An 11,367-nucleotide genomic window follows, 5' to 3' on the forward strand; every position below is an offset into this window, starting at 1 on the left:
TTAATAAGAAGAGACATTTTTCCATCCAAAAATATTTAAAAATTGAATTACCACTCTCTAGAAGATTTTCTCTCTCTAGGCCAAAACTGGTAGAAACAAGATCTTTTATATTTCTGAAGAGGGATTTGATTACAGGGGATGCTGGACATCTTGAGAGACTGGGGAGGAATCTTACATTCTCTCGTACTTGAAAAACGTGAGATGCCCTCATCTCGCAAAATGGGGGTAATCCCGCAGATTGGCTTCATTCTCCCAAGTGGCATCTTCAAAAGGATAGAACTTCCATTTTACTAATAATTCTCTGAGAATTATGTTCTTGAGAATCTTTTCTCGAAGATCAAGAATTTCTTCAGGTTGGAGTTCCATCTGCCCTTGGGTTGAAGTGGTTAGGATTTCATCATCAAGCACATGATTTGGGCTTGGCACATATTTCTTTAGAAGGCTTACATGAAATACATTATGAACTTTGAGATGAGGAGGCAGAAGAAGTTCGTAGGCTAAGTCACCTACTTTCTTTGTAATCAGATATGGCCCACAATATTTGGGGGATAACTTCTTGTACTTCCCAAGAGATAGAGAACTTCTTTTGGGCCGTACTCTAATGAAGACCAGATCTGCTTCTTCAAACTTTCTGTTTGTCCTCTTCTTATTTGCATACTGCTTCTATCGATCCTGGGCAGCTTTAATATCTTTACAAATTGACTACATCTGCTGCTCCATGTCGTCAAGCATTTGTCTAGACATCTCGACCCTAATTAATGGGTCGGACCAATTTAATGGAGTTAAGCAATCTTGTCCATACAGAGCTTTAAAAGGGCTACATGATTCAGTACACCCTTTTTCAGACCAGGCCAAAAGAAACTTTTCTTTACAGACATGTAGGTTTTGATGAAACCTGGACGTCCTACTATAAGGCTGTCATGGGCTTCATTCAGAATTTGACCCTTGGTTTCCTCATGATTGGGAATGCATAGCCTGCGATTATAATACATAATGCCATCATCCAGGCTGTACCCTTGAACTCTGTTCAAGGGTACCCTTGGTTCCCTCATCATTGGTTCCCTCATCATTGGGAATGCATAGCCTGCGATTATAATACATAATGCCATCATCCAGGCTGTACCCTTGAACTCTGTTCAACTCCTGTGGAGTTTTGCTTTCCTGCATAAGTAGGGTAGCAATCATTAGGAAATTTTTGAGGTCATTTTGGGGCCTTGTAAGGAAGTTTGACCGGAATATTCCCTCCAAAAAGGGGCACCGGGTAAATTTTTTGCTAACGAACTCCAAATTTGTCGGACCTCACATATTTAGATTCTACTCTTCAAAAGCTATCCATTGATATATAACACGATAGGGTTCGGAGAAGGGAGAAGATAGATACCTAGAAGATTCCTTTTTGCCTGGGAAAGATTCACGTAACTAACACGATAGGGTTCGGAGAAGGGACAAGATAGATACCTAGAAGATTCCTTTTTGCCTGGGGAAGATTCACGTAACGTGAATCTTCCTTTTTGCCTGGGGAAGATTCACGTAACGTGAATCTTTCCCAGGCAAAAAGGAATCTTCTAGGTATCTATCTTGTCCCTTCTCCGAACCCTATCGTGTTATATATCAATGGATAGCTTTTGAAGAGTAGAATCTAAATATGTGAGGTCCAACAAATTTGGAGTTCGTTAGCAAAAATTTTACCCGGTGCCCCTTTTTGGAGGGAATATTTCGGTCAAACTTCCTTACAAGGCCCCAAAATGACCTCAAAAATTTCCTAATGAGGGCCAAAGAATCTATCTTGCATGATCTTCTCTCTTGCTTCAATAATCAAAGGATTTGATACTACAGTAATTGCAAGCAAGGAGGCTTTTCTGCTGAGGGCATTTGCTACCACATTTTCTTTGCCTGGGCGGTACTTGATTTCAAAATCAAATTCCTACAGGGTCTGCATCCACCTTCTTTGGCGCATGTTGAGATCCTTCTAAGTGAAGATCCACTTTAAGCTCTGATGATCTGTCATCAAAGTTAATCTTTGTCCCAGTAGGTAATGTCTCCCACAACTTAGGGCATATACTACTGAAAGTAGTTCCAGGTCATGGACAGCATAATTCCTCTCATGCATTCTGAGTTTTCGGGATTCATAGGCCACTGCATGACCTACCCACATAAGTGCACCTCCCAGGGCAAAACCATTGGCATCAGTTACTACCTCAAAGGGTAGAGAGAAATCTGGTAGCTTCAGAACGGGATTGGTTACCAAGGCGGTCTTCACAGCTTATCAAGAGCACTCTGGCACCTAGCAGACCATTAAAACGAGATATTCTTCTTGAGAAGATTAGTCAGGGGGGGAAGCTATGAGAGCATACTTTGGTATAAAAATTCTATACCAACCAGTCAATCCCAAGAATCCTCTGACTTCTTTCACTTTCTTTGGTTCAGGCCAATCTATGACTGCTTGGACTTTTGCGGAATCTGGAGAAATTCCATCTTTGGATACCAAAAAGCCCAAGTATTCAACATGGTTGGCAGAGAAAGTGCATTTGCTCTTTTTGGCAAAGAGTTGGTGCTTCCTTAGAATCTCAAGAACTTTTCTGACATGAGCTTCATGGTCAACTATATTCTTTGAGTAAATCAGAATATCATCAAAGAAAACAAGAACAAAATCATCCAAGTATTCTCTGAGAATGTCTTGCATCATTAAGCGATTGAATGTAGCTGGGGCATTTGTCAATCCAAACGGCATGACAGTGAATTCATAATGCCCATACCGAGTATTGATGGCTGTCTTCGGGATCATTAATCCTGATTTGGTAAAGCCTTCTCAGATACTGATTGAACTTCTGAGTGTAATCCTCCATAAACATTTTCCTTTACTTAATTGCTTTAATCTTTGCAAGAACATCATTCGGAGTTTTCTCCTTTCTGAACCTGTTCAAAAATGCATTCTTTAATGCCAAATAATCTCCAAAATAACCCGCACAGACCCAAAGGTAAAAGGATAAGGTATGATCTAAAAACAAGTAAAATTTTGGAGATTAGAGATAAGTTGGAGACAGAGAGGAAAGCTGATTCAACTTTTGCTATTAGCAGCTATGAAGACTATTCTACAGGCTCATTTGAGATAGATGGGGAGTTAGAAGTGGACCAAAGTCTGTTAGAATTGGAGGCAAACATTTGTGGTGTTGAGATGATGTCTCACCATCCAACAGAGTCATCTTATGACTCACCATCTAACAGAGTCATCTTATGACTCACCATCTAACAGAGTCATCTTGTGCTCAGACTATGAAACCAAATGTTCCAAAGGATGAGTTGTTGCGCAGATTCTCGCAAAGGATCTGACTAAAGAAGAGAAAGAGTAGTATTTAGAACTATTGGACAAATACCCCAAATTGTTTGTAAAGGATTATACTTAGATGAGGGGCACCACTAGTGTTGTACATGAAATTAAGTTGAAGGAAGGTGCTAAACTAGTAGTTAAAAAACTAAGGAGATTGGGAACAATACAAAGATAAATTTTGGAGACAGAGGTTACCAACCTGCTGCAAGTTGGTTTTATCTATCCAGTAGATGATGCTGAGTGGGTGTCTCCCATTATGATTGTTCATAAGAAGGGGAATAAATGGAGAATCTGTGTAGACTATAAACCATTGGATGCAGCCAAGAGACATCACTACCCTCTTCCCTTTCAAGATCAGATTCTAGATCAAGTAGCAGGACATGAAAGGTACTTAGTATGTGATGGATTTAGTGGACACTATCAAATAAGAATAGCTCCTGTGAGGACCAAAAGAAGACTAGTTTCCTTACTCCATGGGGAGTGTTCTGCTACTACAAGGTGATGCCTTTTGGTTTTCTTAATGCTTATGCTAGCTTTTAGAGTTGGGTTGACAAGATTCTTGCCCCATACTTGGGGACTTTTGTGAGAATATTCATGGATGACTTTTGTGTATATAGTGATGAGACAGCAGGCTACTGCATGTTGAGAATCTTGAGGTAGTCTTTACAGATCTGGATGATGATGGAGCTCAGTTAAACCCAATCAAATGAAAAATAGCAAGGGCCAGAGTAGCACCAGACCCATCAAAGTGGATAATCTGCTGGCTGCTGGCAGATCCCCGAGTCAACTAAAAAGAGTTGATGAGCTTTGTCCAAAAGCTCAAAGGGCCAGAGTAGTACTACTCGGATATGAAATAAGTGAGAATGGAATAGCACCAGACCCATCAAAGTGGATAATCTGCTGGCTGCTGGCAGATCCCCGAGTTAACTAAAAAGAGTTGATGAGCTTTGTCCAAAAGCTCATATATTTATCTAGGCTCATATATTTATCTAGGTCATTCTGTATGTGGCTGAGTTTGTCTATCCTTTGCAAAAGGCAAGTCAGCAAGATCCTTTCAAATGGAGCCAGGTTGAAGAGGATGCATTTGAGAGCCTTAAGGACTTGTCTACCCTGCCAGTAATAATGCCCCCCGATTGGAGTTAACCATTTTATCTAAGTCTCAGTGTTGGGAAACATACAGAGTGTTAATGCAAAAAGGAACCAAGCAGTCATATATAAGAGCTATATTTTACATCAACAAGGTAAAGGGTGAGGTTCAGGGATTTCACTGACGTAAACGAGAACATGTGAACATGTTAATAACATATGTTAATAACACAAAAAATCTTGTGATCACATGTTATATTCACAAAGCTTTCACAAGGGCCTTAAAAAATTATCTTTGTCGGGCATAAAAAATCTTCTAAGGTGGCCACTGACCTGCTATTATGTGAAGATGGTAACATGAGAACATGTGAATAGCTTATTCCCATGTGTAGCCAAGCTTTTAAGGGGTTCCCAAATGGCAAGTGGCCTGTTATTTTGTGAACGGGAACATGAGAACATGTGAATAACTTGTTCACATGTGTTATTATCACAAAAAATCTTGTGATCACGTGAATATTAAATCCCTGGTGAGGTTGAGAAGGGTTGGCATGAGGGTGAACTGCCGTTCTGAACACTTGTATATGCTACAAAGAGGTTGAAGTCCTATCTAATTTATAGACCTTTTATTATGCTTACCTCCTATAACCTTGTGCCACATGTAATGAATATCATGGGGATAACCCGAAAGTGCAGAAGTGGATCATGGAATTATAGGAATATGATATGATATTATCATGGAGGATAGTGTGAGAGTAAAGAGAATGTGGGGGAGAGAGAGAGAGCTTGAGTTCCTTGTAAGAAAAACACACACACACACTCACACACAAGAGTGCAAGACACAAGAGAGATGGATGGCTAAATTTTCTTCTATCTTCTTCTCTTCTCTACAACTATATAACTAAAAGATAAGAGTACATACATGAAAGGAAAGTACTCTCCTATAGCATACAAAGTGGTCGGTCTATAGTGTGAACCCGACAATATGAGCTGGCGGTATAACTATGCCATAACTCTAGTACTCCGAAGTGGCTCTCACACAGTCTGTCATCCACTGGCGGCATATTGACCATAATCTCACCAACCATATCAGTGGCATAAGTGCAGAAGCTGTCACCCAGGCAGGTCATCAATGTCATCATAGCACTAATTGAGCTCGATATCTCAACACTCCCCCTCGAGATCAACTCCACACATTGCAATCCAAGTAAGATCCTAAACATGTGGAGCTTCTCTGTGCTCAATGCCTTCATGAAGATTTTAGTCACCTGATCCTCTGTGCTGGCATATACCAGATCTACATTAACTGCTAGAACCCTCTTCCTCACAAAGTGATAGTGCACCTCAATGTGCTTCATTCTAGCATGGTATACTAGGCTAATGGCCAACTGTATGCTACTCATGTTGTCACAATAAATTAAAATTTCCCTATCATAGGCTCACCCGTATCACCAAGTAGCTTCTGAAACCAAGCTATCTCACAAGCTGCAGCACCCCTGTACTCTGTCTCTGTACTTGAGAAGGCAACTATTGGTTGCTTCTTACTACTCCAACTCACAACAGCACTCCCAAATGAGAACATAAAACCATTGGTAGATCTCCTGTCTGTAACACTACTAGCCCAATTAGCATCTGTGTATCCATGGAGTATCCATGTAGCCGTATCTCTATACTAGAGAAAAGTCCATAATCAACTCTGGACTTTATGTACCTAAGAATCCATCTAGCTACATCCAAGTGTGGCTTCCTAGGGGCTTGCATAAATTGGCTCACAAGTCCAACAGCATAACTCAAGTTTGGCCTAGTAATGGTCATGTAGATCAAGCTACCCACTATGTGCATGTATGTAGTGGGATCCTCCAAAAGCTCACCTGTATCTACAGAAAGCTTTGTGTTCTACTCCAATATCACTGATATAGGCTTACAGCCTGTCATACCATACTTGGACAACATGTCCAAGCAATATTTCCTCTGTAATAACAAAATGCCATGAGGAAATATTGCCCAAAAAAATATCACAGCTCACCCAAATCCTTCATCTCAAATTTTTGCTTCAAAATCCTCCTAACATCCTGTATGTCAACATCACTATCACCACTGATAATCAAGTCATCCACATAGATGACTAATAGCATGATCCATCTATCTTTTTCACATAAAGTGAAAAATCTACATTGGATATCTAAAATTCAATGGTAACAAGATAATCCTCGATCTTGTTTGCCATGATCTGGATGGAGACAAGAAGAAGTGATATCCTCATGTGTCTCAGAGGCGGAAACAAGAAGCTCAAGCAATGAGAAAGCGTAAATCAATATGTATACTAGTAAAAAATAGTTTTCCTAAAGTATACACATATACACACTAAATACATATATCAACATAATGCATCTCTCTCTCTCTCTTTCTCTCTCTCTCTCTCTCTCTCTCTCTCTCTCTCAACCATGCAAGGAATCCATCAAGCAACACATTGATCAATCAAATACATGCAAGAGATTAGAGGAGGAGAAGAGATCTTAGAAAACGTGCTTGTTGGGGAATGACTTGTTATATTGCTTAATATGTCAAGTGGCTATCATGCAAGAGATTAGAGGAGGAGAAGAGATCTTAGAAAACGTGCTTGTTGCTTAATATGTCAAGTGGCTATCATTCACACTTGTGTGGCCTTGGCTTAAAAATAGTGCATGGTGCATGATCCAAAAGCATTTAAAAAAATATAACAGGCTTATTACAAAAATATGGCAAAATGCCTAACAAAATTAGGATAAAATGAGGCAATGTTAATCAAAAAGCCCCCTTTCTAAATATGACTACATCCTTGCATCACCAACTAGAGTCCTTGAAGATGCCTCTAGCATCATGGAAAGAGTGTAAGAAAGGTTTGTTGGAAAGACAATAGCACGGCCGCCCCATGACTACAAAGCTCATTTAGAAGCTAGTGTCTAGCATGTCCTCAAACATGATGATGGCATGCCCATGGAAGTATTTGATCACTTAATATTATTCTATTCTGATTGTTGTTTAAACTTGTCCAATCAAATAGAAGGCCTTCATGGTTGGGGCCCATGCCTCTCTTGCACCATTTGTTGTGTTGGGAAGGTGGAATCCATGGGCTCACACAAGTTGCCCCCATTGTGTAGTTGTGTAGCTCACAGGCATCTAACCGAAGCCCCCATCATGAGACCCGACCATTCTACCAAGTTGACTACATGCCCGACATCTTTTTTTGGCCATTTCTAAAGTGAGTAAAATGGACACTAGCATGTCCTCAAACATGATGATGGCATGCCCATGGAAGTATTTGATCACATAATATTATTCTATTGTGATTGTTGTTTAAACTTGTCAAATCAAATAGAAGGCCTTCATGCTTGGCCCATGCCTCTCTTGCACCATTTGTTATGTTGGGAAGGTGGAATAATCCATGGGCTCACACAAGCTGCCCCTGTTGTGTAGTTGTGTAGCTCACAAGCATCTAACCGAAGCCCCCTCATGAGACCCGACCATTCTACCAAGCTGACTACATGCCCGACGTCTTTTTTTGGCACCATTTCTAAAGTGAGTAAAATGGCTAGATGTGGAACTTTGTTGTCGATAAAGTTCTTCATCCCGAGCCGGGTGTAGTGAGCCGTGTCGGACCTTCAAAGTAGAGGTAAGTATAGAAGGGTTTAGCTTTCTTGAACCGGAGGAATTCGGTCCAGGAACATCTGTGATGGAGCGGCATGTAGATCGGATCCATTCGGGTCTCTCTTAGTGTGTGCAGTTCTTCCATAGCTTTTGGTCCTTCAATCCAGTTGCAAGGCCATAGGGTCTTCTCCCAACACATTAACCTAAGGATTGATCCCCACTTGTCTCTTGTGTGCTTTCGATGATCCACATTCCACCTGACCAAGATACTCTGAAATGTAGTGGTTCAAGTAGTTGATCTCCATGGTGCCATATGGAGTGACCAAGTTCTCTAGATAATGACCTTGTCCCAGGGTATATTAGCTGTTGCTCATCCACCAGGAGCGAGAGACTTGGCTCGTCTTTAGTTGTGAACTACTGACGACTCTTGATTAAAGCCCATAACATCTTGTGTCTCCTCGAGGATAAGTGAATGATTGTGATGAATCACTTGATGGAGTAGGCCAAGAAAGGTGGACTCAAAAACCATGGTATCCCATGGGTCAGTGGGGATAGAAGAAGATGGAAGCTGCAAAGGTACGGTGGCTTGTGTTGGGTGTGAAAAAAAAAAATCAGGGTAGGTAAGGGTGTCAATAAATTCAGAGAGGAATTATGTTGAATTGGAGGAGCTATAGGGTAAAATCACAATTGAGTGTAGCCATTTGCAGAACTATTTTACGAGAACACACGACTTTATAAAGTGGTGTAGGTTAGTGTTGTAACCCACATGGGTTTTGTTTACCAAAAGCTTAGCAGGTCCCCAATGCACCAGTGATCAAAACTAAAGTCTATATATACAGTGCAAATCTATTCCCATGTTGTGACTTTAAAAAAGGAGATCTAGTTAAATTCTCATCTCTCATTGGTTAGCATTATCATTGGGAACACTTTCATTTCTAGACTTTCCTAGTCTATATGGGATGTAGGAAGCATTGGTGGTTTTTTTTTTCGTTTACATGAAGTTAGTGGGCTGGTCCGTGCTTCGCACCTCTTCAAACCTCCAAATTCAAATTCTACCCCAACCTCCTCAAACCTCTTTCGAAACTTCCAAATTCTAACTTAACACGTTGGTTTTACACAATTATTTTCATGTATTTGAGTTTCAATGGTTAGCAAGCAATTGGGTTTGTCACCATGCTTGTTTAGCTAACTAGCCATAAAAAAAGAAGCTAATTGATTCTTATATCGTCTAGCAAAACTCCTAGTTGGCTAATTTTTTGGCACCCAACTAGCTAGTACTTTTGAGAACCTTATAAAATAGCCATTTGAAAAACCAACTAGCTAGCTCTTCAGACTTGACTCTAAAAATTCGACTAAAGCAACTGCCTCATCACAAAATTGCACAAAAACAAATGAAGTCTGAATAAAATTATTTATAAAATTTAAACCTTACATTCAAAACTAGACAACGTTTAAGCTGTGAATATTACACGAAAGCAATTGTTTCATTACAAAAACCTATGCAATTGGCACCCACGGAGAGGGAAGGGCGAGATAGCAATTGTTTTATTACAAAAAGCTGTACATTGGCATCCAGGCTAGGTAGACCTCAAAAATACCGAAGCTAGCCCTTAGTTTAATAATAAAGAAAACATAAGCCACAAATTCCAAATCTTCAAGGGGCGATGGTAGCAAGCATGACAACGGTTGCTAAGAGGATGCTTATAAGGTAGTTCTGAGCAGCTGTGGGGGATGCAAGGCTACCCTGCATACATGCCAATCCAACATTGTTAGTGTGTGTGTGCGAGAGAGAGATAGAGAGACACATACACACACACACACACAGAGAGAGAGAGAGAGAGAGAGAGAGAGAGAGAGATACTGACCGCGGGGGGAATGGCACTGCCGGCGGGCGCGGGGGTGGAGGAGGATGAAGGCGTGGGAGCGAGAGGTGATGGAGGGCTGGCAAAGGGAGAGGGGGAGGGGGAGGGGGAGAGGGATGGGGGTGGAGGTGACACTGGGGTGGGAGCGGCAACAGGTGGCGTCACGGGCGGCGGGGTGGCAGGGGGTGGCGTCGCAACCGGTGGGGGAGTTGACGGAGGTGGTGTTGCAACCGGTGGTGGTGTGGCAGCCGGTGGGGGCGTGGTGGGTGGAGGACTCGCTGGAGGCAGGGAGGCAGGTGGCAGCGGTGCCACTGGTGGGGGTGTGGCCACCGGTGGTGGTGCTGTTGTGACTGGTGTGGCCGGCGGCGGCGTTGTGGTGGTTGCAGGTGCTGCTGCCGGCACGGTCTGGAGGAATCTCATTGGGCGGTCATACTCGATGGCAGCTATCCCCGCAGTGTACATGAGAAGGAGCATAGCATTTACGAGTACTGAACGTCTCGACATTGTACCAATTCGGGTACTGCAAAATTAAATCAGAGAAAGTGAGTGCACATTCAAGCCCAATGAAGAATCGCCCGATAGCTATCTACGATTCCGCTATAATTGTGCAACATCAATAACTTTACATCTCACTTTGGCAGCGGATCAGCACAATTTCGATAATGTAGTGTACACACAGGTTGCACTTACACATAACATAGCTCTGCAATGTACCTGTAAGTTAGTCTGATCAGCCGAGAGGAGCTCGTACTTAGGTAGTAGAATCACGCCAAGCTCCAAGGCCAACCAAATATCGATTCCCCTAAAAATAAGAGACTAAATAGTTTAAAACTCTGTGAACTAGCAGCTAGTATTGGGGAGATGGAGGCTTGACGTGGTGAGGAGGAGGTAGAGATGTGACTGACCAAGCAACAATCTGAATGGTGAGTGGAGAATGGGAGGGGGAGATTAAGAAGTAGGGCTGTGATGTTTAAAAATTGGTTTGCAAAGTGAAGAGAGTCTTGGAAAAAGGACGAATCACCTACCTTGGGGCCCACCAACAAGGCCAGCGATGTTGGTGGGTCCGTGAAGGAGCAAGTCTTGGAGTGTATGATACTCCTTGGTTACAGTAATGTGTGTGGAAAGTAACGGAGTCTAAGGACTTGGCTACCTTAAGTGCTTCCAATCATCATCAAAGGTCTCTAATCTTTGTAGCTGGTCGGTGGGCGCCCAAGGTTGCTTTTTGACGGGTGCCATGCCTGTTTTGGGTATTTTGGCCGTAAAATACAGTCACTTATTTTGAGTGACTATCAAAAAGTAAAGTAAATTGTGAAAACGAGTATTATTTCTTCTAAACACAGCATTTGGAAGGATGACCTAGCCTGTCAATAACAATCCTTGCAGCGTCCATCACATTGTGATGGAAGCACTCATGAAATGGTTTGTTTTGTTTTTGTTTTTGTTTTTCGAGTCGGGGTCAGAGACGAA

General features: G+C 41.8%; 1 protein-coding gene across 1 annotated transcript; it reads right to left on the bottom strand.

Moving 5' to 3' along the window:
- Positions 1-9,555: 9,555 nt before the first annotated feature.
- LOC147636166 (uncharacterized) lies at positions 9,556-10,826 on the bottom strand. The gene is made up of 3 exons (XM_086801601.1): positions 10,615-10,826; positions 9,904-10,420; positions 9,556-9,782 (listed from the first exon to the last, which is right to left on the bottom strand). Exons 2-3 carry the CDS (start codon positions 10,402-10,404, stop codon positions 9,693-9,695), a joined length of 591 nt encoding a protein of 196 aa, XP_086657727.1. The 5' UTR covers positions 10,405-10,420; positions 10,615-10,826; the 3' UTR covers positions 9,556-9,692.
- Between the last annotated feature and the right edge of the window lie 541 nt (positions 10,827-11,367).

Source organism: Cibotium barometz, chromosome 8 (assembly GCF_041138505.1).
Source record: "Cibotium barometz isolate CiBa-2024 chromosome 8, ASM4113850v1, whole genome shotgun sequence".
Lineage (NCBI taxonomy): Eukaryota > Viridiplantae > Streptophyta > Polypodiopsida > Cyatheales > Cibotiaceae > Cibotium > Cibotium barometz.

Excerpts from the sequence above, each read along its gene's own strand:
- LOC147636166 (XM_086801601.1), bottom strand. The coding sequence starts at position 10,404 with ATGTCGAGACGTTCAGTACTCGTAAATGCTATGCTCCTTCTCATGTAC. Across the intron at positions 9,783-9,903 it reads GCAGTGCCATTCCCCCCGCG|GGTAGCCTTGCATCCCCCAC; the intron begins GTCAGTATCTCT and ends GCATGTATGCAG.